Source organism: Triturus cristatus, chromosome 8 (assembly GCF_964204655.1).
Source record: "Triturus cristatus chromosome 8, aTriCri1.1, whole genome shotgun sequence".
NCBI lineage: Eukaryota > Metazoa > Chordata > Amphibia > Caudata > Salamandridae > Triturus > Triturus cristatus.
In genome coordinates, this window is record NC_140591.1 from 448,331,477 (window position 1) to 448,359,001 (window position 27,525).

Consider the following 27,525-nt stretch of genomic DNA (forward strand, 5'->3'; position numbering starts at 1 on the left):
CCTATAGTCTTCCTTCTGGAGGTTCCAGGTCGAGAGGCGCCAACAGAGAGGCTGTCTCGCCCGGCCCACCTGTAACGTAAGGGCAACCGGCGAGTGATCAGAAAGACCCTGTGGAAGAATATCAGCCGCGACCACCCAATCCGCCACCACCCGGGGAACAAACCAGTAAACAAGGCGGGAGTAGGACTCATGAACCGCCGAGAGATGTGTATCCCTGAGCATTCCCATGTAACCGGCGCCAGGGGTCCACCCAGTCAAGTCCCAACGCCAGAGAGTCTAACGGGACTGCCATGAAAACTCTGGTAGCAAGTGCTGGTGAAGTGAAAGGTATTTGGTGTGTGCATGGAGGCCTAATGTTAGTGTAAAGAAGTGTGATCCAGGGACCGAAAAAATAACGACCCAACAAACCCCCCACCCTATACCTCAACCATGATGAAGTATCTGTCGCAGCGGGTGTGGCCCGAGGCCTCAACAGGGGGTCCCGGCACACCACCACCAATGGATACCCAACTTACAGCCCATTGTCCACAGGCACTCTCTCCGTTCGAGGAAGGTCCAAGAGAGAAACCGGCCCTCACACAGGTTTCTCTGATTAAAGGAACAGTGTCGAAGTCACACGGGACTGCGGTCGCCCTTCCAATTATGAGGCCGATGTAGTCTGCCGGGAGGCCGATCCGGCCCGGGAGGAGTCACTGCATGATTGAGACGTCTGGATCTGGAACGTCCTCACCGTCTCATCTGTCCACAGAAAAACTGCACCACCAGCAGCCGAGCCGGATACAGCAGAGCCTATGGAAGTTTAAGATCTCGAAGACTAGCTTTGGCCGCCAAAAACGATTGCCTCCGTTGCTGGACCAGCTTTGTGTAGTGGGGAAAGATCAATATACAAGCATTATCAAAGAGCAGAGGTTCCTTGGCCCTGGCCTGTTGGAGGATAACGTCACGATCATGATAGTTCAGCAACTCTGCGATGACCAGCCTCGGGTGGGCCCCAGGCAGAGGCTTCTGCATAAGAGCCCTATGGGCATGCTCCACCGCAAAACAGCGAGACCAGGACTCCGGGGGGGGCCAACTCTCCAGCCACTGAGTAAGAAACCGCTCCATATCTCCCCCCTCACATCCCTCCAGGAAGCCCACAAAGCGGAGATTCTTACACCTGGCCCTTCCTTCTGCATCCTCTACTCGTGCCGCAAGGCCCCGCTGAGTTGTCTCTAGTGTGGCCACCCGCTTCTGTAGGGTGGTGACTTCGTATCCCACTCCAGAGATCCGTGTCTTAGCCTCCGTGCATTCTGCAAATCTTGCCGTAGAAGCATGACATTGGAGCAGATTGCTCCGATTTTAGCGTCCAGAACATCCCTGGACTGCGTGATAGCAGCCATAAGTGCAGCGTTGTCCAGTGCCGCAGGGGGCCCCAGGGCCTGTAAATTTGTCGAGAGTGCTCCGTTTGGCTGAGCCCCCGCCTGCCTTGTCTCATCATGGAGGCCACCGAGCCCTTCGGCTCCCAGGATATATTCAGCTGACTCACCAAGCAACTTCGTCAGGGGACTGCGGGCCCGTCAGTGCCAGGGAGAGGGGAAGCACGCTCCCCCGTGCGAGTTGATCTGTCACAACCCCCTAATCCAGAAAATAGTCAAACTGAAGAAGGGCCTCAGAGGCGTAGGTACGCGGCCCACATGACCCCATCCGGCCGCCGACCACCAGCAAAACAGGGGGGTGCCCAGCGCCGGTCAGACAGTGTCCATGGGCAGCCGCCCACCGCTGAAATGCCATACCACTCTGTCAAAGCCCCCTGCGTCAACTCCTAGGGTGGCTATGCCCCCACGGGTGCCCGCGGCTGATAGAGCTCTCCGTCAGGGAGCCAGGGGATCACCAACACTCTCCTCATTCCCCCTCAAGCATCTATCACCAGCCTCCAAGGTGAGCAGCAGGGACCAAAGTCCGCCGAGGCCCACGGCAACCACGCAGGCCGAGCACACCGCAGCTGACTCGAGCGACCCGAAATGGTCGCCGAAGCAAATGCGCAGTCCAGCCGATGAAGAAAGGAGCAGAGGGCATCCCTCCAGGTGTCAGAGAGCCGATGCAGCCCCGGACCCAACACTGGCCCAGTAGCATTGAGGCAGACGCTGGTCCCGGTACGCGGCTTCACCCCCTGTTGTCTCCACCCGCAGCCCGATAGGATCGCTGATTCTTCGGCAGCTACCCAGGAGGGGGGAGTGGGGGAAGGAGACGGCCTCATGCCGGGCGTCTGCAGCTCGGTCCAGACAGTAACTGCCGCCCGATACCCTCACAGCACAATCGGTCCCCGCAGGCTCTCCGGCACAGTCTCAGCACACCGCCGGGGGCCCCAGGCATGGCACACTCCACTCACTAGCCACCGCACCAGGCTGCCAGGCTATGGTGCAGCACAGCAGACTACTCCTGGCCGCCGCTACCACGTCGCTATAGGCAGTAATTCAAAGCCAAAACGGGGCGAAGAGCGCAGCCCCCACAGGCACCCCACCTGGGACGCGATCTGGGTATACGGAAGATCAGAGAAGCAGGAGAATTGCAGGATATTTGCCTAGGCTGGACAGAGCTCGCCTAACACATCCGCCATCATGGCTCGCTCGGCCACGTCCCCCTATGTCCACGATTTTTAGCTTAAAGAGCGCATCCTTCGCACAGACATGGACCGCTACCCTGTGCGATACAAAGGGCATGCGCCGATGCTCTACCACGATCTCTCAGATGTCAGACTGCAAAAGCGCAGGGACTTCCACCCAGTGACTGCTCACTTCCAAAGTAAAGGTATCACATAATCCTGGGGCCATCTGTTCCAGACAATGTTTCGCCTGAAAGGCAAACTTCATCAGCTCCGATTTCGTGCAGACAATTGGCGGTTGCTGGGAATTAAAGAATCCCCTGTTGGCGGCCAACATCCCAGCTCTCCGGACCGGAAGACCAGCAAACACCCACATGTAAGAAACTGGCTCTATATATACTGCACTAAAGTGAGGTACAGTGTGTATAGAGTCCAAGAGTCTCCAGAGGTAGGCAGAGGTTAAAGTTAGATAGAACCTTACTCTCTAAAGTGGTAGCTTGGTCGAGCAGTAAGGCAGTATCAGAGGACAGTGTTAAGCATTTGATTTACACAGTCAGCAAATGAATTCACACACTCAAGAACTGAACTCTAGGCCAATTGTTTTTGTATAAAAAATATACTGTTTATTTTTAGAACCAAGCAAGCCTGGAACAGGTAAGCATTAAATACTTTTCAGTAATAAGTTACTGGATATAGAACTGTTTGAAAATGCAATAGGAATGGCACTTTGTTTGATTTACAGGGGAGCAGTAGTATGCAACACTTGGCAAATACAGTACATTGGAATGAATAGGCTTTTTCAATAAATTGCAGGTAAGTTACTTTTCAGATTACTTTTTCTAACAGTGCTGGATCCTATATTCAGCACTGGGACATTACCTGAAATCAGTTGAGAAAATGCGTTTTAGTTAGATATACGATTTTTAAAGAATATTCTTGTATTTCAAAAGTTGACACTTTGAAACTTTTTCACAGAGAACCACCAATGTTATCCTATGGAAGGAAATTCAATTGACAGGTAAATTACTTTTACGTTACTTTTCCTACTCAGTGCTGGATACCTAGATTCAGCACTGGGACATTTCCTGAAAACTGTTGAGAAAATGCGTTTTGGTTATTTGTGCGATTTTTCAAGAATATTTTTAGTTTTCAAAAGTCGACACTTAGAAACTGAGGAAAAGCAGGTTATCGGTTTCAAGGTAAGTACTCGGTCTTTGGAGTTGGGGTTAGACTCAGGGGTCTCCCAGGGTCAGTGATGCACTGTTGTTGTACCCTCAGCGGCACTAGGGCTGCCGGGTGCAGAGTGTTGAGACCCAATGTTATCCTATGGAGGATAGGGGGGCTCTGGTTGGTGGCTGCTGGCAAGCAGGCCACAGGGTTGTGGGAGCAAAGCTCCTAGGGTTTAGCTCAGGGCAAGTTGGGGACCAAAGTAGCACCAAAGGTGCACCCTCAGCTGCAATAGGGCGGCCGGGTGCAGGGTGCTGTTTGGAGGTCGGGTGCCCTGTTGATTTCAATGGAGATTCTCCAGGACAAAGAAACACTGCAGGCTCGGGGACAAGGATCTTCCAGGAGCGACCATCACTTTGAGGGGTAAGTTGGGATGTTGAGGGTTGGTTAGGCACCGTTGGTTTGGGCACACAAGGCCGTGGGGCGTCGGGTGCAGGGGTGTCTTGGGTCGTCGGATTTTCTTACCCGCTCTGGTCGCGGAGAGGGGGTCCTCTGGATTGAAGCTGGAGGCGTCGTCAGGAGGCTTGAGGCAGATCAGGGGTCGCCGGGTCAGGATCGCCGGGGGGGGTTGGGAGGGACCTCCTCATGGTGTTTTTCCAGCTTGGGCTGGGTTAGGTGGGTGCAGAGTGGGCTGGATTCGCGGTTCCAAGCTGGCACCAGGAGCTGCAGCTTAAACACGTCCGGTGCTCACGGGAGAAACAGTCTGGACAGTGAAGGCAGGAAGGTCGTCTGGGGTTTGTGAGGTTGCTGGCTGCTGGACACGCCAGGATTTCGCAGGAGCAGGTTCGAGGGGAGACAGGCCTGTAGGGCTGGGGCCAAGTCAGTGGGCGTCATCCTCTTGTTAGCTCTGCACGGCTTCTCGTCCTTCTTCTTTTCTTGTTGTTGCTGGATCTGAGGAAGGAAGGTTCAGGGTGCCCCTTAAATGCTAAATTTAGGGGTGTTACAGGTAGGTAAAGGGCAGGGACCAATGGGTCCCTCCCCTGGGGTGGGTACACCCCCTATTCTGCCACTCTCCAGTGGGAGGGGGGCAGGAGCCTGTCCCTGGTTGGCGGAGTCCCCCCCCATCCTCAAGATGGCGGGAACTCGAGGTTGTGCTTCACCTCGCCTCCCTCACCTGAGGGGTGGAGTTGGCAGAGGTGGGCACACCTCTTTTCCTCACTTGTTTTTCCCGCCGGTTCTACCACCCAAAGTAGAGGGTAGAACCAGTGGGGACCAGTTGCTGAAAGCAGCAAATGGTCTGGAGAGGCTCACAAAGGCGGCATGCCTTTGAAGCTTCCCCATCGTAAACCCTGCTCATCCTGGGGGAGGAGGCTTGGCACCTCGTCCCAGGATGTGCATTGTTTCAGGCCCCCGAGAGCAGCAAGCTCTCAACCCAGGGGTCCAGAAACATGTCTGGTGGTGGTAGCCTAAGCAGCCACTCAGCCAGGTCACTAGTAGTTGGTCGAATTTCAGGGGGCATCTCTAAGATGCCCTCTGTTGTGCATTTTACATTAAATCCCACACTGGCATCAGTGTGGGTTTAATGTACTGAGAAGTTTGATACCAAACTTCCCAGTCTTCAGTGTAGCCATTATGGTGCTGTGGAGTTCGTAATGACAAACTCCCAGCACCATATACTCTTAATGGCAGCACTGTACTTACAGTGCCCAGGAATGGACTTGGGCACTGTAGGGGTACAGGGCTCATGCACCTGTACCCTCGCCACTGGCATAGGGCACCCAGCTAGAGGGGTGACTGATGTATGCCAGGGCTGTGATTTGTGGGCATGGCACACAGGGATGTGTGCCATGTTGACTCTTCACTTTGCAGGCTGCGTGTCTTGGTGCAGAACAAAGGCAGGGCGTGAGTGTCAGGGTACAGGACCTCTAAGGGTGGCACAACAAGTGCTGCAGCCCTTAGAGGCCTTCTCTGGTCACAGTGCCCTGGGTACCTGTGGTACAATTTACCAGGGGCTGACATGTGGCCAGAGATGCCAAATGGGTTTATTTTGGGGAAAGAACACATGCCCTGGGGACCTGAATGGCAGGGACCCAGGGCACACCAACAAAACGTGCATCAGTAGCCAGGCAAAAAGTGGGGGGGTTTTCTGCAACAGAAACCCACTTTCCTACACCACACTGGTATCAGACTAAATTCTTGCCCAAGAGGTTGAGGCCGGACCCAGAAACCATAGCGATGAACAGGCGAGCGGTGCTGGAGACACTGTCTAGCGACGCAGGTGGATCAGCTGCAACATGAGTGCTGTGAGGCTTCAGAGACTATTTCACTGCTTGGGGCTGTTGGGCCAGGCAGTGGGGGTGGCGGTGGAGGCTGATCACACTCCTGATAATATTCTTCCCAGTGGAACATCTATGATGCCTTTGTGAGGTCTCTTGCAGACAGACTTGTTGCTTTTACCATTTTTAGTTTTTCTGGTTAGTTGGGGATGCACACGCAGGACAGGAGGTTAATTTGCTTTTCTGACACATGTATACAATGGTCTGGTCATAGTCTGGGTTGTCTTTCGGGAGCATGAGATGGGGCTTTGACCACGGGAATCCCATTGTATATACCCATGACATACATCTACTCAAATTCTTACCTTCAATGTGGGGGCCTTAACCATCCTATCAAGCTCTGTGCCATAATCTCCTGCTTAAAACAATGCGGGGCAGTCCTGTGCCTATTACAGGAGGCTCATTTGCTCTCTTTTCATCTACCCCCTCCAAGACTGCCTGGGGTGGCTATACTGATACCCAGCTCTTTTCATAGAAAGGTGGGAGCCAATGTGGTAGAGAAAGGGTAAATGACTGGCGCAGACAGTGAGCATAGGCTATCACGCGTTTACATTAGGGACCCTGTAAGCCCGAATTATGGACAGAAACGTTTCATTTGGGGTGCAGTAGTGAAAGTCCTGTGAGGGGCTCAATTTGGTATTCACGAACGACCTCGATAGATCAGCCTAAAGTTATGGACACAATGGGGCTCTATCCCAGGAGGTAGCATGCTGGCTGCAGAAGATGGGTCTGCGGGCTCTCTGCACAAACTATCCCCACACTCAGGACTATACATTTTATTCTCGTGCTAATGGAACTTATGCACATTGTGACCACTTCTTAGGTACACAGGAGCTCAAGACACTAGTCACTGCTTCGAGCCCTGCTGACTGTCCGATCGTGCTGCATTGTTCCTTACCTGGACTCTTTCTCTGGTGAAAGGCCCCTCCCAGACATGGAGGAGGCAGGAAACTTTATTGCATAGACCTGAGGTAGCAAAGAGGGTCAACTAAGCCATACTAGAGTTCCAATTGTTCAACAATACTCCAGACACATCCATATCTATACTATGGAAAACCCTAAAAGCAGTTACCCAAGGGGAACTAATTGCAGTCTTGGTGGCGGACAACAAACTTCGCCAGGATAAGTGAAAGTGATGACATCAGCAAGTACAGGAACTCAAACGCATACATAAACTTACTGGTGCTCCGAGGGTCTGGGGGCAGTTAGAAGCAGTGGGTGCACAACTGGTGGAACTTGACTTAGACAAAGCCGAATATCCTGCACTTCAGCTCCGACTCTTTTTATGTGGGGGGCAACAGATGCGAACACCTTTTGGACAACAGATTAAGGGCACAGTGACAGGTCACAGGTGTGCAACCTCTACGGGCTACCGACTGCTTTGAAATCAAGGGAGATGGCCTCATAGCTGCTGCCTTTCGGGACTCTTACAAGGAACTCTATACAGGGCAGTCCCTGCCTTCAGAAGATCCAGATCTCTACCTCCAAGAGGCACAAACATTGTGGCTGACATCAGACCAGGCAGTCGCCCTACATCGTCCAATCCGGAATGACTAAATCATTTCTGCCATTGCTCGGTAGACACCTCTCAAATTCCCAGGGCCACACTGCTTTCCAGCGCTTTTTTATATAAAAACCTTTTGCACCACGCTCACCCCTGTACTGACCAGACTCTTCAATTTGATAGCGGGCCCCAAAACAGTTCCATATACAATGTTAGAGGCCCATTCCAAAGCAGAGGAAAGATAAACAGTGCAGCTCATATAGCTCGAAATCCCTCCTCAATGTGGATATCAAGTTGTTCACTAGCATCTTAGCTACCTGTCTAGGCCCTCTTTTGTCAGGGCTGATCGTCCTGGACCAGGCAGGCTTCGCACCAAACAGAAAGTGTAGTGACAACATTAAAAGCATTATGCATCTGATAGACAAGGCCCAGCATTCTGATCTTGGCCACTGATGCTTAGAAGGCATTCGACCGCGTCCACTGGCCCTATCTAGAGGCTTCCTTCGAAACACTTTGGCTTCAGGAAGCGCTTTCGCACATAGGTTCTTAACAACTATGGCCAGCCTAGGGCGACAGTCCAAGTGAACAGAGACCTTGACTCCATTTCCGATAAGCAAGGAACACGCCAGGGGTGCTTCCTCTTATCCCTGCTATTTGCGCTATACATGGAGCTGTTAGCCCAACATGATCGCGATAACTCTAACATCAAGGGATTTGCTTTCGGGGGGATAAGAACACACAATAAGCCTTTATGCGGAGGACTTGATTGTGGCCTCGGAGGACCCACTCTGGTCTCTTCTGGACTTTATGGCTGAGTTTGAGACCTTTGGCCAAGCAGAAGGGTTCCACGTGAATGTTCATAAATCTCAAGCTCTCAAACTCTCGCTGTCTCAGGCAACGGAGATTGCAACTTGCCTGTCAATATCCAATAGGTGGCCACTTCCATCCCTTACCTGGGAATTCAGCTAGCCGCAATGGCAACCGCAATTCTTAACTAGCGGAATTTACACAGGCAAATCAAAGATGATCTCACCAGGTGGAAGCACTATTGCCTCTACTGGCTTGGCGCGTTGCCGCCCTGAGGATAACTGCGCTACAGAGGATTCTGTTTTTATTTCAGTCTCTTCCGGTGGAACCCCCTTCGGGCTCAATCCAGTCCCTACAGTGGAAGCTGAATCATTTTGTCTGGGCGGAGGGAACAGTGTCACCGACCTCTGGTAGAGAGGTGAATGGGCATCACAAATCTCTTACATTTTCAGGTTACACAACTCTGGTATTTGGTAGAATGGACCAGAGAGGAATCAGAGAAGCACTGGCTATTTATGGACCAGGGAATTGCTTGCCAGCATTTATGGAAAGTCCCCTTCCTGAAGAAGACCGACAGGTCAAGGAGTGTCTACTTCACTCCAGTCATTAAAGCTACCCTCAAGGTTTGAGATCGGGTGAGAGAGCGCCGAGGCTTGTCCTGGTTTCCCTCCCCACTGATGCCGATCATGTGGAAACACTGACTTCACATTGGGTCTAGACCAGACTGTGTCCCTGCCGTGGCAACAAGCCGGATGCTGCTTCATAGGTCGTATGCTCAACAAGGAGGGTCCACTTCCCTTTGACCAACTCTGCACCGCTTACGCATTACCTGAAACAGAGAGACTGCACTATCTCCAGACTCGGCACTGGCTTACATTCGGCACTGACTTACACATCTGACGGTTCGCCCAGGGGAGCAATGCTCCCTTACACGCTTTGAGCAATATTAGGTGAGAAAAACCTCCAACAAGCACTTAGTGACCACGCACTACGACTTTCTACAGCAGGCCTCCCCACGGGTCAAAGGAGGTGGAAAATGGAGCTTGGGCAGCAATTGACACAGAAGGAGTAGGAGGAGGTGTACTACTGTGCAAGACATACAGCCTGCAACACGGCCAGTATTGAAACTGCCACTAAGACAGCCACATATTGGTACCTGCTGTAATTGAAATTACATTAGCCGAGGTGTATAATCGAAGATTGGTTTATTCAAGCTTAGTTACAAGGTAAGTTTCAGGTAAGTATGTAGAAGGTAAAAAGCAGATAGCCCCACCAGGAGCAGCCTTCCTGCTGCTCATCCTGCAAACTCCCACTGACAGTCAGCACATCACTAGGCACCCAAGCATTCTATGAGATCAAACATTCAGCATTCCATTCATCACCAAGCACTCCAGCACTCATCTACCTGAGCAAAGACGTAGTTAAGGAAAAGGAATTGCAACACTTAAGTTATAACAGTACGCCACACCAGTTCACTTACATAATGGCAACACTGCCCGAAGCGACGACTTCTGGTGAGGTTGCGCCTCTCCAGGGACTCTGCTTCACTTACTGTAGAACTGTCCCAAACTCAATAACATACTTGAACGAGATACTTGATATTGACACACACCTAAATACTCAACTACCCAGTTCCCCGCTTACATAGTTATAGGGTTTCCCAACCCGCTCACCTTCCCATTAAAATCCTGCAGGGGATGACAGCTTGGACTGGCACTAGGGGGCCGCCCTTCAGAATAGATCTTTGACGCTGGGGCATAGGAAACATTTATACAATCAAGAAGAACTAGCTAATACGAATGAAGCAACAATAAGTGTATGTTTGTAGAAGAAAGAAAAACTATTTCTTATGAAAGCCCTCACCCACCAACCTAGTTGGTGGCATGCTTCATCATCGGGCCCCACCCAGTGGCACAGAGCGTGCTGCAACACCTGTTTACAGTGGAGCTGGTATTTTGGTGCTTTAGTGTGCAGTGCTAGTGTGCGAGTGTAAATTAAAAACTGTCCTTGGGTCCCACTGAAATGCCAAATAAAGAGATTCAATAGAATTCATTGTTCTTAAAAAGGCAAACCTAGCCAGCACATGTAGTAAATTTTAATTTTATTACAGACTGTTTTTAACAGCTGGAGTCTTGGTGGACGATTAAAGAGTATAGAGCTGCCTTATTTTTATGTGCATAGCATGCGTTTTCAAGCGCATAGCTTATTTTTAAGATGGTGCTTGTGTTCTTTTGCTCTTAAGCCGATATTGGTTTCATAGAGATGGGTTTACAGCCAACCCCACACGCATCTAAACACAAACATTTTCACTTGTATAAAAAAATATGAATTTGTGTGTGTATGGGGGAGGCATTTTTATTGTGCAAGTAGTACCGGTTTAAGCATTTTATTTTTACATTTGACAATAACAGCTTTGTATTAGAACATTTAATTATACAAAAAATACTACTTTTGAATTGGAAGGGTTAAAATAATGCCATAGATGTGTCATTTGAGAAAAAGACATGAAACAGAAACGTCTTAGAACAAACAATTATAAAACAACAACTGTGCATTCAAGAGCAGAGGCTGAAGGACTCATCTGGACATCCAATATGTGCTTTTCAGCAAAAAGGCCACAATGCAATTAGTCATAACTCATAGGTTTTTGAAAGGCTGACCATCATGGGCCTCTTTACCTCCTTTTACCTCCTTATTAGGTCGAGCCTGTAACAGCGCGCATGCGCTGTTCTGGCGAAGACTTCATGTAAGGGCTTTCGAAAATTAACCTAAGAATCGCACATGCGTGTGCTTTTTGTTTTGGCCCACGCTATTGGCCTTTGCGTGCGTCTTTTTAACAAAGACAGCACGCAATTGGCCAAATGCCCATGGCCTATTGGTTGCGGTTACCCGCACGGCCGCCATGTGGTTTCAATTATGGGCGCGATAATTGAAACCAAATGTCTCGCTGTGGCGCGCGCGCACCACTAGCGTGCTTGTTTGTTTGTTGCTTCTGGCCACCCACTCTGGAATATGAAAGAACACAGCTATTGAAATACTTGAATACAGATACGGAGAAGGCCAGGAATCTTGTAGATGCTCCACCCCCCCACAACCCTCACTCCCTACAACGGAATAGGATGGACCCATAAGACGGACATGTAAATTTATATTACAGAACATTTGCATTTGTTATGGTATGTGACTAAGTCAAATATAAAAGTTGATTTCTGCATCACACAATAAAAGGAATATTTCATATTCGTTGCCTAAACAGTAATAGGCTTACGTTTTCTTTGACACAATTGCAAATGATATTAGGTGACAAATGTGACATTAGGCAAAAGAGTTTTAGTCTCGAGGTCAGCCTTGTGTCGTATCTGTTGTGATGACGTGTTTATTAAGCTCGGTGTCACACATTTATCTTGTCCAAAGTCGTGGTCACAGCAGCCCTGGCTAACCAGGTTGCTGCTGTAACTCTCCCCCCGCTATATATCGTACCTGAATTTGTCTGCTGAAGATATTATCCATTGACCACCTTGTCACCTTGTGCAATCCTCGCATGCAACACTGTTGCCCCACCCCCTGCTCCCAAGACCCAACCGGCTCTCCAATAACAAGGTTCTTGGGCCTTGTCTCAAACTCAGAGGCTGCGCGCCTTATGCAGCGTCACTACACACCTTGCCCCGCTGCCACCGCTTCCATCATCTTCTTCACACCTGCCTCGAAGAAGCCTCAGTCAGGTAAAAGCATCTTTCCAACCAGCACGTGGCACCGCTTGAAAACTCAGAATTCTAAGACACTTTACCAGGCATTCAAAATGAGTGCACTGTACTGATGCCGCTCACTAACACCCGTGCTCTGCAATCAGGTTATTACAGTCGTGCGTCAGCATAATTCTGTGCTACTTCAGCGAATCCTCGTGCTACTTACAGGTTTTTGAAAAGGCGCTGCACCTGCACATCACCTAGACCACTACTAAGTGCAGAAGTTGCCTATTTGAACTTACCTGCAAAATTGGCGTGAACGGCGTATTGCAGTTCTCTTGCAGGGCTTACGTCTGTAATGCAACGGCTGCACTTACTACTATCATCGGGGTAAAGTGAAGAGCAGCATTACAGCTCCTGCGCTCAGCTTTAAAATAAGAATTCCCTGCATGTCGCTCCCCTCCCTTCCTGCGTGTCGCTCCCCTCCCTTCCTGCGTGCACTCCACTGAGACTTTCCCAGCGCAGACCAGCCGGAGGCAGCTCGGCACACTAAAAATAAAAGCGTGTTCACGCATTCCTTGCAGCCGTTCGGAGCAGGGCGCGTGCTCTCCGTCTGTGGCTGCAGGACAGCAGGCAGGGCGGGAGAGGCAGCGAGCTGCTCTGCAGGCCTCGCACAGGCATTCTGAATTATTAATAGAGAAAACTGTGGCAACCCCTTTCTCCTCATCACCACATTCCACAAATACCAGACTGCACTGCTGACAGGGCGAGGCCTGCCTGCTCATCTGGGCGAACCTGCCACAACAGGCTGTAGTGTGCAGCCAATGAGGCTATAATTTATGGGCTGACTCTGATCCAGTCTGCTAAAATCTGCCTGTGCTGTACAGCCGAAGTAACTGCAGCGATGAGCAGGCTGAAGGCCTGTCTGCTCTGAAGTAAACATGCTGCAGCGATGAGCAGGCTGAAGGCCAGCCTGCTGTGAAAAGAAACCAGCATTGACATAGCCAACAGGTCTCGCTTTTGGGACCTTATAAGTGATTTTCTTTTTTGTTGTCCTGCCTCTACTCGTGCGTTTTATCTTTACTTCCAGCAGAATCATTAACCAGTGCTTCCTGGTGGATGCTCGTTCTGCACATGCTTTGTGTGGTTATTTTTTGTTTATTTAAACTCTTACAGGCTTTGCTCCAAGTAATTTAATTTTGTTTTTGGGGTTGTCGTCACTCCTCCCTTCGTGTTCACAATTATATATATATAATTATATATATATACATACATACACTGAAAAAAACCCATAGGTTTTAGGGAAAGTTATAGTTAGATGGACCTTTCACTCGTACAAAACCATAGAAATGCCCCCGTTATAGTTCGCTCATCTAACTATAACTCACGCTTCCGCAATGCGCTGCTGATGACGTCACATATTACATCACTCATGACATGGTCAGTGACATCACTGATGACATCATCCAGTGTCTGTGTTTCTGTAAAGTTTAAATACGTTTAATATATAAAGGGAAAGGTGTATTGAAGAATGAGTGTGTGTATATAAGTGTCTGAATGGATGATTTAGTAGGTGCGTGACTGACTAAGTGAGTGATTAAACTTAACTTACTGAATGCATGGATTAGTGAGTAAACTGTGTGAATGTCTGTATCCGTCAGTCTGTTGGTGAGTAAGCAGTTGCATGGGTTTGCGAATAGCTACATGAGTGTCTATATAGGTTATTGATTGGTTGACTGAGTATCTGTATGGGTGCCTGAGTGTTTGTGTGGGTGGGGTGTGTGACTGTACATAGATGTGTGAGTGGGTGATTAACTGGGTGTATGGTTTCAAGAGTGCATCTGTGATGGACTGTATGGGTGGGCGAGTGTGTGTATGGGTGTGTTAGTGAGTGAATGTATATCTCAGTTGTATATGTGTAACTACATTTGTGAAAGGCAGTATATAGGTGTGTTGGAGTATATAAATGGCTATAACAGAGTGTGTGATTGTGAGAGTGGCGGTATGGATGAGTCTGTGCTTGTATCAGTGATTGTATAAGAGCGTAAGTATGTGCTAGTATTTGTATGAGTAAGTGAGCTGGTGTGTGTATAAACTGTATAGGTGAGTAAATGGGAGTGTGATTAATTTTTTACATCACTGACTAGGTGTGTGAGTACCTCTATGGATGAGTGGCGGTGTGTGAGTGTCTATATAGGTGTATGAGTGCATATGATAGTCCTGCACTGAGGGACCGTAAGTATGAGTGACTGTATGGGTGAGTGAGTGGATGTGTGTGTAGACCTAAGAATCAGTGAGCGGGTATCTAGTTATTGGTCTTGGAGTGTCTATGGTTTTGAGAATGGCAGTCTGTAATTTAGAGTGGGTGTATCAAAAGTTATATTAGGGTGTGAGAAGATGCATCAAATTATCACATGGATGATGTCATGAGTGATGTCATGAGTGATGTCATGAGTGATGCCATGAGTGATGTCATGAGTGATGTCAATGACCAGGTCATGAGTGATGTAATATGTGACGTCATCAGCAGTGCATTGCGGGGGCGCGAGTTATAGTTAGCTGAACTATGACGGAGGAATTTCTATGGTTTTGTACGAGTGAAATGTCCATCTAACTATAACTTTCCATAAAACCTATGTTTATTTCAGTGAATTTCAAAGGTTTTTTTAAATGCTATTTTCTAACTATGCCTACAGAGATAGGACATGTGAAGAAAGAAGAAAAAATGCACAGAAAGAAGCAAAAGAAATGCATAAAGAGGCAACAGAAGTCCACAAAGATGAAGAAAATTGCAGGAAGAAGCAAGACGTGCAGAAAGAACCAACAGAGGAAAAGAAAGAGGCAAAATCATCCTGTGCCCAAAACTTTTTCAGACGGGTACTGGTGGTAACTGACTCCGACTAACCAGGCCTAGAGCCAGTGCTATGCTAAAAAGACACTTAGAATACAGTGAAAACACCTACATACCATAGTGAACACTATGTGTTGCGGTACCCCTGTGATTAGCATGACCTCCTTTGTAAGGCCCTAGTACATAATAGCGGGGAAAAGGAAGGGAGACCACAGCATGAGGCAAGGGTAGAAAAATTGAAGTGTTTATACAATTCTGTAAGTAGTTAAGAAGCACTACAGTACATATATTTTGTACAATGACCATAACACACAAGGTGGGCACTGAACGTGCTAGTGAATTGTGAACGGTGCAGTGACACAAAGGTGCAAGAAACATCATGAACGGCGCAATGGAAAAGAAATACAGTGGTCAACAAACAATGTAGATATATACAATTATGTACAAAACTATTTAGATGGTTTAGTTGACCACAGAAGTGCCTGAGTTCTAGGCTGTGTAGTCGACGGCGTTTCAACCTGGATAATTTCAGGTCATCATCAGGACATAGGTCATTAATTAGGGGGGTAGTGCTTCTGGTAGAACCCAAAGGCATTGCGTAAATTAGTAGATATATTGGTTGACGCTGTGTGATTCAAAAGGTTTCAACATGAAATCCAAAGGGAGAAGGACGCGTGCTGGCAGGACGGCCAGAGCGTGTAGTTGGAGGGGAGGCGTGGGTCCAAGGGGAACAGGTACTGGGCGCACGGGAAGAGTTTTAAGTAGCGTCCCAGGTGGAAACTGGGTGAAACAATCCAGAAGGGTAAAGGAGAGTAAATCAATCCTGAAGTGAGGAACGAAACCTCTGGGCAGTTGGCGGATGGTCCAACGTCCGATGCTTGTGTGTTATGGTCATTGTACAAATATATGTACTGTAGTGCTTCTTAACTACTTACAGAATTGTATAAACACTTCAATTTTTCTACCCTTACCTCATGCTGTGGTCTCCCTTCCTTTTCCCCGCTCACTTGTGATTTACCTCACCTCGCAAATTGTTTCCTTCCTTTTTTTAAAAAAATACCCTCCAGTTGAGACGTTGTTTTTTGTTGCATATTACGCCCGGTCTCACCTGGGTTAACGGGCCCTACTCCTGTTTATTGCTACTCTAGTACAATAGGGTGGGGAATTAAAACTACCTCTTAAAACCCGCCACGGGGCGCGTTTTCAGTTGGGAAATTAATTCCCCTTCCATCCTGAGGGCCCCTGGGAGCCAACTAGCCCACCAGGTTCCTCTAGTAAGCGCCACAGAGCTGCGTTGCAGAGGTGTAAAAAGGGGCATGGACCACCTCTCTGCAACGCAGCGCAGTGGCACTTATTGGAAGCACCTGGTGGGCTAGTTGGCCCCCAAGGGCCCTCAGGATTGAAGGGGAATTAATTCCCCAACTGAAAACGCGCCACAGGCGTGTTTGCACACAACACCTCAAGCACCGCCTCCTCCCTTCACCACTGTGTTAACACGCCCCATGGCACGTTTTAAGTTGGGGGATTAAGTCCCCTCGAATCCTGAGGGGCCCTGGGGTCCAACTAGCCCACCAGGTTCCTCCAGTAAGCGCCACAGAGCTGCGTTGCAGAGAGGTGTAAAGAGGAGTGGCTTAGGAACACCTCTCTGCAACGCAGCTCCCTGGCGCATACTGGAGATTCCTGGTGGTTTAGTTGGCCCCCAGAGACCCCCAGTATTCAAGGGGAATTAGTTCCCCATCTTACAACACGCCAGGGGGCGTGTTTGCAGAGTGATGCAGGGAGGGGGCGGGGCCTCCGGCGCGATACCGGTCTTTAAAAAAAAAAACTATTTTAGAAGGGGGGCTGTGTGGCCCCCCCTTCCTTTCCTATTTTTGGGCCCTGGGGAGCCCATCCCCCAGGGCCTGAACCCTATTTTGTTAAATCAAAACAAAATAAACAGAAGGGGGGCCCGTGGCCCCCCTCCTCAAGCCATTTATGGCCCCGGGATCCCATCCCCCGGGGCTGGCCTTTGCGTAGTATATATTTTTTTATGGGGGAGGGGGGCCTCGTGGCCCCCCCTCCCGGGCCACTCATAGCCCCAGGGACCCCATCCTCCGGGGCCTGGCCTCTTGTTGGGGACCGTGGAGGGGTCCCCAATCCCCCCACGGTCCCACCGGCTCCCCGCGTCCTGCGGGAGCCGGCATTGCTTTTCCACAAGGGGAGCTGCTGACATGCAGCTCCCCTTATGGAAAAGCAATTTGGCTTTGCTTCATTGAAGCGAGAGCAGGTTTCCCTACTCTCGCTTCAATGAAGCAAAGCAGAGTTTGAAATGACAGGGCGGGAGCCGCGAGGCTCCCGCCCTGTCATTGCAAACAGCAGTGTCCCGGGGATGGGCACCCCGGGACACTGCAGGAGCCGGCCATGGTGGGTGGCGGTCCCCAGGAGGGGACCCCTCCCAACAATTGCACAGCCCCGTGGAGGTGGTGATCTCCGGGGCCCCATAACAGACCCCCGAATTTAAATACTAGTGCCCCGGGGAGGTGGTGGTCCCCGGGGCGTGGGGGGACTCAAGCCCCCCACACAGGTATACTATTTTTTTTTTAAAAGCCCCGGGGACGTGTGCCCCCACTAAATAATTAATCAAAGCCCTGGGGGTGGCAGTCCCCGGGGCTTGGGGGGGGGGGGCCTTTGAGGCCCCCCCCTACATTAAAAAAAAGGCCCGGGGGTGGCGGTCCCCAGAGCTGCGGGGGGGGGGGGGGCGCTATGTGGCCCCCGCAAATATTTATAGAAAGCCCCGGGGACTGGTGGTCCCCAGGGTTCCCTCTGGGCCCCCACAATAATTTTTTAGGTCTCGTCTGACCCAGCGCATGCGCTGGTCTGGCGAGACTTATTGAGAGGGCTCCAAAAAGTGCTACCAGGCCAGCCTAGAGCTACAGTGCATGTGCGCGGGCGCGCACTCCGCGCTTTACCGCAATTACTTTCACTTTCGCGGCCGCACGGCCACTTTGATGTTGGATCGTGATCCCGATCACTTTAACTTTCGCGGCCGCTTTGCATAGCCAATAGGTCTCGCTTTTGGAACCTTGTAAGTATTTAGTTATGCAGCTGTTGCATGGCTAAACACTTATAAGGTCCCAAAGGCGAGACCTATTGGCTATGCCAATGCTGGTTGCCCATGCCCCCGGGACTTGGCCCACCCGGGGGCTAATTAATAACGCGAGGGAGCACACGCTTCGTTGTTTTTAAATTTCGCGACCGGATCCGCGGGTCCTCCGCGCATCCCGCGATTTAAAAAAAAAATATATATATCTTTTTTGGGCCCTGGGGGTCCTTGTGAGCAGGCCCAGAGGACCAGGGTGTTTCTACCCTTCCCCCTTTTCTTGTTTTGCGCATTGGTTTTACTGTTTCCTTGTGCCTCGGTTCTACCGAGGCACAAGATGGCTGCCAACACTTCCTGGTTTGGAGTGTTGACAAACAATTCGCATTAAGCTAGTGATCGGGAGGGTGCGCGGATCCTCTGTGCCTCTAGATATCACTATCTTTATTTCTTAATTTCTCAAACACTACTGAAAGCATTTACACCATTTTTAAAAAGGTCGCTTTCTGAGCCAAACAGTACCTTTTTGCCAAATTTGGTGTAATTCCGTTAAGCAGTTTTTGCTATAACCGTGTCTAAAGTTTCCCATGGGAAATTGATTTTTTTAATTTCTCAGGAACTACTGAACGGATTTACACCATTTAAAAAAAAAGGCCGCTTTCTGAACCAAGAGCTACCTATTTGCCAAATTTGGTGTAATTCCGTTCAGCAGTTCGGGCTGTAGCCGTGTCTAAAATTTCCTATGGGAAATAACATTTGGAAAACGTGTTTTGGGACCCCCCCCCTTTATTCTCGGCCCCGCTTGATGAATCACCCCCCAAACGTTCAGGATAGGAGCTGACCAGAGCGCCCCACCAGTTTTGAAAATTTCGCGAACATTCATCCACTGGCGCCAAAGTTATTGGGAAAAGAAGGTTACGATTTTCCGATGGAAACTAGGTCCTAACTAGGACTACCTACTGGCGACTGCCAGTAGGTGATATCTATACATCTATATCTATCTATCTATATATCTATATATCTATATATATCTATATATTTTTTTTGTATATTGACATTCTAGCAACTGTAGTAATGTATTTTACATTTTATTGTTAAAGGCACTATCTAGCCGGAAATCGAACCAGATTCCCCAGGTCTGAAGTCAGCAGCTGTAGCGGTTATACCACAGCCTCTCTCCTGCTTGTTTACTTTTGCTTGGTAAGCTGTGCGTACATGCACTTTCTGAGTCCCACTCCCTTCTGTAGCTGCCTGCATCTAAAAAAAAAGCATCTGCAATGCAATAGGTCTTGCATTTGCAAAAGTTTTAGCTATTGGCTTTGTAAATGACAAAGGCTTTTATTTATGTGTTGGTTTTTAAAACATAAATAAAAGGCATGGTCATTTACAATGGCAATAGATCAAACTCTCGCAAATGCGAGACCTATTGCATTGCAAATGCTTGTTAAATGTGTCTTGAACTGCTGACATTATGGTGCATGTGTTATTTTCTAAGGTGAAGCACAGATGGTGGTCCTGCCACCAACACAGTGATGCTCAACTTACATGCAGTGCTGATAGAAAGGCATTTTGTGTTACAGAAGTAAAATCTAAACAACTTCCATATGGCGTCACTCAAAACAAAACTGCCACTCACCATTAGCACGGAGCTGTGGTTTTTCCGATGAAACAACTCAAAAGGCCTTCCAGTGCACTCAGGTGAAGGTGGTTTATCTTTCCAAGTTACAATTTTTCCAGTAAACAAAGCTTGATAAGTTTTAATTTCTTCTTTATTAAATTTTCTTAGCCCCAGACACAAGTTCTGCTCTTCATAACCTCTTCAGAGAAGCAAAGCAGGTACTAAGTGCCAAACTTTTTTTGCAGCACAACGGATAAAGAACAGCAACTTATTTACTGTTCATCAAAACAGCATGTTACTGTAAAGGTCAACATGGGCCTCTTACCTCCTCCTTAAATCCAACCTGAACTACAGACACTGTGATGCAAGTGTCCCTACTCAAGGTGAAAGGCAGGGTAAAACATGTATCTAACCTCAAACAATCCTTTTAATGCCTTACAAAGAAAGAAATAAGCAGGTATTTGTGCACAGCTTAAGGACCATTCCTGGTTTGTAGTGCCACCACAGTCCATGGAGGTTTGCGAGGCAATCATTCAATACTTTATATAGATTGTTGTAGTAAGAGTATGGATGTTACCTGGTACCCAAGTCAGAGGAGCACACACAGCGTTGCTTGCACTAATTCGGTGAGCATATTTGATTAATTCCTCTGAAGAAATGGCCCCTGAAAAACAAAAGGATTAAACATTTTTACACAAGCGCCAGGTATCTACTGTACGTACGGCTGTGTTTTATTCTGAGACAAATTACATTTGAATCCAGTTCCTTGTGCCGTAAGGCATGAATGGTTACTCACACCATGACATGTTCAATCGCAAACAGCATTTAGCATGAATGCATTTCAGACGTCAGCAGATGGGATGAATCAAGAACTTTACTATACAGGGCTCGAAAAATCCACTCGCATTTGAGAGTAGATTCAATAAAGACGAGCTATTTTTTAGGTCCGAGCCGCCCTTTCTGGCGAGTAGGAAGACAAACACTTGACCTCTGACTCTGAAAGCAGAGCAAATGTGAAACGAAAGCAAGATTTAAAGGCATCTTTATTGCTCACAAAGTGAATGAGCAATAAAAATGCTTTTAAATCTTGTTAACTTGTCACAGTTGCTCAGAGGTCAAGTGCATTTCAGTTAGGTCGAGTAGATGTTTCACGTTACTAGAACTGCAGGTCTAAAGCAATTTTTATGATTGTTCAAGCCCTGATATCATTGCTACTTCAGCTTGTCTAATCCAAAATACACAGTCGCTGGATTGATGTTGTCAAATGAGATGTGCTACGATACGAAAAAGGTTTCCTATAGGTAGCGATAGTACCATTTACAACCACTTTCAGATGCCACCTGGAGCAAGTCCCAAACAAATCAAGAAGAACAGATGGGGTCTCATTCTTACAAAAAAGTAATACAACCAGAGAAAAGGCTGGCAGGCCAACTAGACTAAAACTAGTGGGGTAGCAAAATTATGATCCAGCCAAAAGACTTGGTAACAGGTTTAGCAGTTTTGGGACAGGAGCTAGTTTAGTAAATTGGAAGCTGAGCTAGTAGCAAATAAAGCAAGCCAAATGAGTAGACGGTCAGAAGAGGAGAAGCCCAATCACTGCTCCTCTGCTTAATTCAGCAGAATTCATGGAAGGCATGGCAGAAGGGTTGGCGTGCAAGGTATGGTATTATAATAAAGACCCAAGCTTTGAGATTACATTGTTCTGCAAGGCGTTTGTCTATGAAGTAAACTAAATAACACGCATTATAGCATTTAGACACGCCTGCTCCTCAACATAAACCTTATTTTATATGATGTTTGCAGCTCACTTAATATCGAACAATAAGTAACATGCTCACAAAGCCTGAACAATGTTCTTGTAAACAACTGTCTTTCCACCTCAGCGCCTAAAAAGACAAAGCCCATTTACCCAATAAGCAGGAAAAAAGAAAATCAATTTCATATGAAACTAAATATGAAATGTAATTGCAGGTAGCAGTCAACATAAAAAAAATGAGAAGCAGGAAATTGCAAGCACGTCAACATCTGTACTCATCCCAAGAATGCTAGAATTACAAAATAAAATAGCAAGTCCATATCTGAGAGATCTATAAAATACAAACACAGAGTTCCCAACCTTGATACCACATCTGTAAATGAAGGCCTAGCATCAAAATATACAATTGCTGCATAACTTTTGAACAATTACATATAGCTTTTCAGAAAAAAAGTAAAAATGTAATACCATCTAAGAAGGAATCAGAATAATAGTGAATGTAAAATCATGAAAAACATATTTCATTGGCCCAGTGGTAAAGCAATCAAGGTAAAGTAGCTAAATATTTTGCTCAGAAATGAGCGGCTGCCATTAGTGCAGTATACCAGCAGGGTAAAGCCTTGAGCCACAGCAAAATGAGAAGTGATGCACTTTGAAGATCAGCCATGCTCTACATTTTCAGAAACCTTTGTTACAGCTCACTGCGCCAAAGTATGCAAGCCCCTTCGAACATGTGCGATCATTCATTTGGCAAAACATCAAAAATCATTACTAAATGGCCATTGAGCAGTTTACTTGACATTTAATTTCTTTACTAACTCCTTTGCCAATCTCAGCCATATTAGTATCCTCCCTTCCAACCATACCAAAATCGCAATGAAAGAATGATAATGAACAAGATGCAAAATTCTTTAGGTAGTCAAACAGTAGATACTGACCTTTCCTTGCCTTCTCTATTGATTTTAGTTTCTCCTTTGCTTGATATACAGCCGTCGCCTAGGAATAAAAATAAATTGTAATTAGTACAGGAGTGTTTAATTAATGATATAAACTGTCAAATTACTACCTAATAACTATTGTACCAACAATACAAAAACAATTATGCGGTTTGTCTCCAAAATAAAATGCTCATACCTTCTTCTCAAAATGTAAAATTATTTAACACTGTTCGTTATGATTTGTGTCCTCATCAGCGATAAATGATCTACGAGGAAAAGCAAGCACTCAACTCACACTCTGGCTGCATATTAATAGCCCTATTACCTTCCCTCTAAGGAACCTCAAAAAGTCCCCAATTTAAATATAGGACAAAGTGGAAAGAAGTGACCAAGTATTAAAACAATATAGAGGGATCGACAATGGACTATGTAAGAGGTCAGAGAATTAATCTTGTGAAAGGAGCAGAACTTTCTCCATGTTACCCATGCGAGAATCAGACTCTGAAGAGGCATAGTCGAGCAATTCCTTGTTGGCTAGTGTTACCTCGTTTGCCATGTGATTTCACAGAACGATTAAATAATTTAAGTATTTTGACAACCACTCGCTCTCACACATCGCAGTCACCAAATAATAATTTCCCCACCATCTCTAAAATACAGGTTGATAGTGAATGAGATGGCTTCTGGTGCCCTTGTTGTAGAGAATTATTGTATGGTTTCCATGTCACAGTCCACCTTAAAAAAAAAAAAAAAATCTGACAATTCTGAATACAGAGTGGTAAAACCTGCTCAACACTCAGGTTCTGTAAACTTTAAATCAATTGGGGTCATGAGGTTTTCCATTGAAGAACTTGATTTTTAAACAATTTCTGCCTAGTTAGATTAATAAAGACGAATACTACAACATTCTCATAAACTAATCAGGAGGAACATGAGCTGGAGAGACAGAAATTAGAGTATTTGTGTTTGCCCAGCACATCTTCAGCACGGCAGCTTAAAAGGCAAACTACACCCTGCTGCACGAGGTGCATGCTGGCATGCCCAGCCACAGAACGGGCACAAATTGAAGCCTGGAGGAAGCTTAGGCTGGACTTGGAAATACCTCACCCTCCAATAGCCTGGGAGTGTTGTCTCCAGAGTAAACGATTTGCCACTTATGAGCTGCCATAAATGTACATCTGCAAGTTTTGCCTGGCAGCAGGGTAAATCATTACCCCCAGTTTACTTTTCTTCATTTTCGGATGCTTTGGGTTTCCTGAAATACTGATTTAAGTAAACTGATGAATAAAAGATTATTTTTCTCTTCAGAAGTTCTGTGAGATAGCTCACCATAGCTCTATTTGCGAAAATATTATGCTGCTGCCCCAAACTGACCAGTGAACGCCATCGGTTGCTTCGCCCCATTTTTAGGGTCTAGGCCTCGGACTGGTGCTTCTTTGAAACAAAAACCTGCATTCTCGCGATAGTGGCGAAATTCACACACTTAATCAGACAGGCACTCGCTGCCCTGCCACAGCTCTCAAAACTTGCGGCAGGCAACAAATCCAAATAAAAAAAAATTGCCTGGGCCCCCCCGAAGCCCGAGCTTAAAACCAAACAGACGGATTCCGGCAACAAAGATTCCAATTAGGGCCGTAGTTGGGCCCAGTAGCTGAAAATTAAACATCTTCAAAGTTGTGTCCTCAGGGCCATCACAAGAGGCAGTTGTGTTACCATAACAAAATACACACAATTGATGGACGGAATGCAGAACAAATCAAAACATTCTCCCCCAGTAAAGAGATCTGGGTTAAATCCATCATTCTTTTGCTCACCATGCCACCCCAGTTTAGACCTGGCCATATGCAAATCAGTCTTGATCCTGTGCCTCATGGGAACAGTCCAGCCCAACTGCCAAGCCAGGTCCTCCCTGGACCAGAATGAAGCATCCTAGTAGGACCGGTTTCGGGGTTTCACCCCTCTTCAGCCAGGATAGCAGGATTCCAGTGGCACAGTGAGCCTGGGACCTACGTCTAGGCATACCCGGCGCATAACAGCAACCTGGCATGAGGAAATGGCACAAGCTTTCAGCTCCGTCCTTGCGGAACAGAAACAAGATCAAAATACCCATTAAAAACTGACCTCAACACACTAGCTAAGTGGGGTCAGGAAGATTAACATATTAACGGTCTGCAAGGAAGGTTGAATGTTCCCTACGACTAAGACTACGTTCCAAACCTACATGAATGGGAAACCCCAGCCCACATGGCAGTAAGAAAGACCCGAGAACAGAAACTGACTAATACGGGAATATCAGCGCCGTGGATAACTTGAACACCGGCTCCAACATACCTAACAAAACGGCAGGCGCTTTTCTACAATGAACGGAGGGAATGTAACGGTACTGCTACCGTGACATTGGCCAGCCCGATATTCCATTCTGCAAGCGCTGTGCTGTCCCTCGGCGCGCCATTTTATGAGCCAGCAAATAAGCCTGCAAGTAAGCGTGTGCAGCCTGTGCCGGTGCAGCCTGTCTAGATAGCACTATACCCATTAGAATTCAGAGGTCGTTCAAGGCAACCAACAAGTGTGAGGGCTAGTGCTATGCTGTCTCCTCGGAACCTGTCTCCGCGGCGCCATCTTAGGAGCCCTGTAGGCGCGCAGACCCAACCAATGCAGCCTGCATAACTAAGCGATCGACTGACTGCTGTACTACTGGGTGGTCCCAAATAAGTTTCCATGATTCTCAGCGCTACATTACCGAATGCGTCCGACTGCTGAGCTGTGATCTGCTGATCTCCAGACCTGGCAGCCTTTCTACTCTGTGCCATCTTTGGAGCCCAGGAGCTCGGGAGCCCTGTGAGCACTTAGACCCAACCTGTGCACCTGCATAACTACGCAAGTGACGACTGCTGTGACTCCCAGCGCTACATTACCGAGTACATTTCCGACTGCTATGCCAACGCTGTGCTAATGAGTGCTGTGCTAATGAATGGAAATGCTGAGCTCCATAAGCGATCGTCCGACTACTGATCGCTACATCACTGAATAATACCAAATGGCCACTGAGGTTGAGCATTGTGCCACAGCTGCTGAGCTCCATAAGCGCCAGTCTGCTGATATGCTAATCTGTGAAATCCAAACTCGGCAGCACATTCACAAGTCACTTCACTGATACATCCTAAAATGACCGTTGCGATTGAATGAGCGCAGCTACCGGACCTGGTGCTCACCAGCTCGAATCATCCAACCATACCACAGCAGTAATCTGTATCAGGCAGTCTGTATCCGGCAGTCTGGGCACCACGCGACGCTCCAGACTCACCAACATCGTGACACCTGGGTGGTCTGTGCCACGACCACTGCACCGACAAGCTCGATGAACATGGTGAACTCGACAGCAACATTCTACCATAGGAGCAAATAAGTAGCCATATCAGGATCTTTGTGCCCATCAGATGAGGATTTTCAGTGGCAGCAGCGCGACCCACATGGAGCCAAATAAGGGACATTTTCACAGATGGAGACTAAATGATCTTATGCCACATAAGGAATCATAAGGAATCGCACCACCAGTCAGACTGACAAAGAAGTCTTGTCGCCACACCGGTAAGACCGAAGGAGCTCAGAGATTCTCTTCCCAGCATTGAAACAACATTGAGACAGGCAAATCCGAGCTCCATAGCGCTTGAGAAACCTCTGCACCAATACCAAGAATATACCAATAAATACCAAGGGAATACAAAGGGAAGTAAGCTGACTTCGGTGCACGAAAAACCTCAATACAAAGAAGGGAACCCATCCTAAAATGGCGGAAAAAGAAACCAAAACAAACCTGAAGAGAGTCAAAGCAGATCCCCAAGCTCCGGACTCACCAATCAAACCTAAGCAGGTTATAAAAGAGACTATCGAGATCATTTTAGCGAAACTAGCTGAGGTGCATGAGTTAGCTAAGTCCACCAAAGAAAACACGGACACCATGCAGATTGAAACCTCCACAATCCGCAAAGACATAACGGATGCCAATAGTAGGATTCCGGAAGCCGAAAACAGAATCAGCCAATTGAAAGATGCAATGGTCACAAGAAAGAAAGTAGTCACAAGCATAGACATAAAATTGATATCCTTTGGCAGACAAATTGCAGAATTGGAAGACAGAAATGGAAGGGGAAATCTCCGTATTTTTGGAATCCCTGAGGGAAGCGAGGAGGATGCAGGCTCTTGCATCATATTCTTAGAAAAATGGCTGCCTTTAATGACGAAGATCACATTCGACAAACCGCTTGAGTTTGACAGGGCTCACAGAGTCCCAACCAAGAAGAAGCCAAAGCAATCTCAGCCCAGACCCATTGTCTGTAACCCACAACGATACCAACACACAGATCTCATCCTGGCATTCATGAGGAAACAAAATCACCTACTTTGGAATAAAAACAAAATTTTTATTTCACAAGACTACTCTAAGGCCACAGTTGATACGAGGAAAAGTTTCCTAGCTCTCCGTCCAAGAATGCAAGACATGGGTTTCCAATACTCCCTTGTGTGAATTGGTGTGCGGATACTTTGCGTGGCACAGAGGACAGAATTTGAATGGAGTCCGTTCCATCGCCTACGAGGTGGACTGACATGGTTAGGACCAACGGCCTTCCACGAGTTTTCTAATCAAAATAGAAATTTTCTTCGACCGATAAGATACGTGGAGAAATGAGATAAGCGTACAAAACAATACTGACGTGGATAGAGTGGATTGCGCACTGAGGGGAACCTGAAGAACGGCTTTGAACCGGAGCGCAGCAATTAACGTGTGAACCCGATGGTGGAAAAAAAAAATCTAACAATGGAGTCGATGCACATGCGCACTATCACCGAAAGCAGGAGTCACCTTACCTCGGGACTTGAAAGACTTATTCGTAGAAAAACAACTTGGAAACATCCAGACCCAACACTAGATGGTAGGAGTATGCATAGTATGTGATCTACAGCTCATATGCGGCTAACACCCTCTTTACTAAAAGATGTATTTTTCAATGTTGAGTTCAGGCATACTAAACCAGATTCTCCCATCTTGTCCCAATGGAAAGTTATACTTCTAAGATGTTACAAAGTATCTCCCATACTAGCCTATGGGACAGATGGCCTTGCAATAGTGAACTAAGAAATACACTGTATTTCACAATCAGGACATGTCACTCACACCAGTACATGTACTACCTTTTACATACACTG

The 27,525-nt window shown here is 47.4% G+C and overlaps 1 protein-coding gene across 3 annotated transcripts in view; it reads right to left on the reverse strand.

Annotated features, from left to right (window-relative positions):
• MED4 (mediator complex subunit 4) overlaps positions 1–27,525 on the reverse strand; it is a 119,553-nt gene that overhangs the window by 34,433 nt on the left and 57,595 nt on the right. For all 3 annotated transcript variants that reach the window (XM_085621854.1, XM_085621856.1, XM_085621855.1), the window contains 2 exons: positions 22,321–22,378; positions 20,204–20,290 (listed from right to left, as the gene is read on the reverse strand). In XM_085621854.1, the coding sequence (XP_085477980.1) occupies positions 20,204–20,290; positions 22,321–22,378 (145 nt within the window). The remainder of the gene's footprint in view (positions 1–20,203; positions 20,291–22,320; positions 22,379–27,525) is intronic.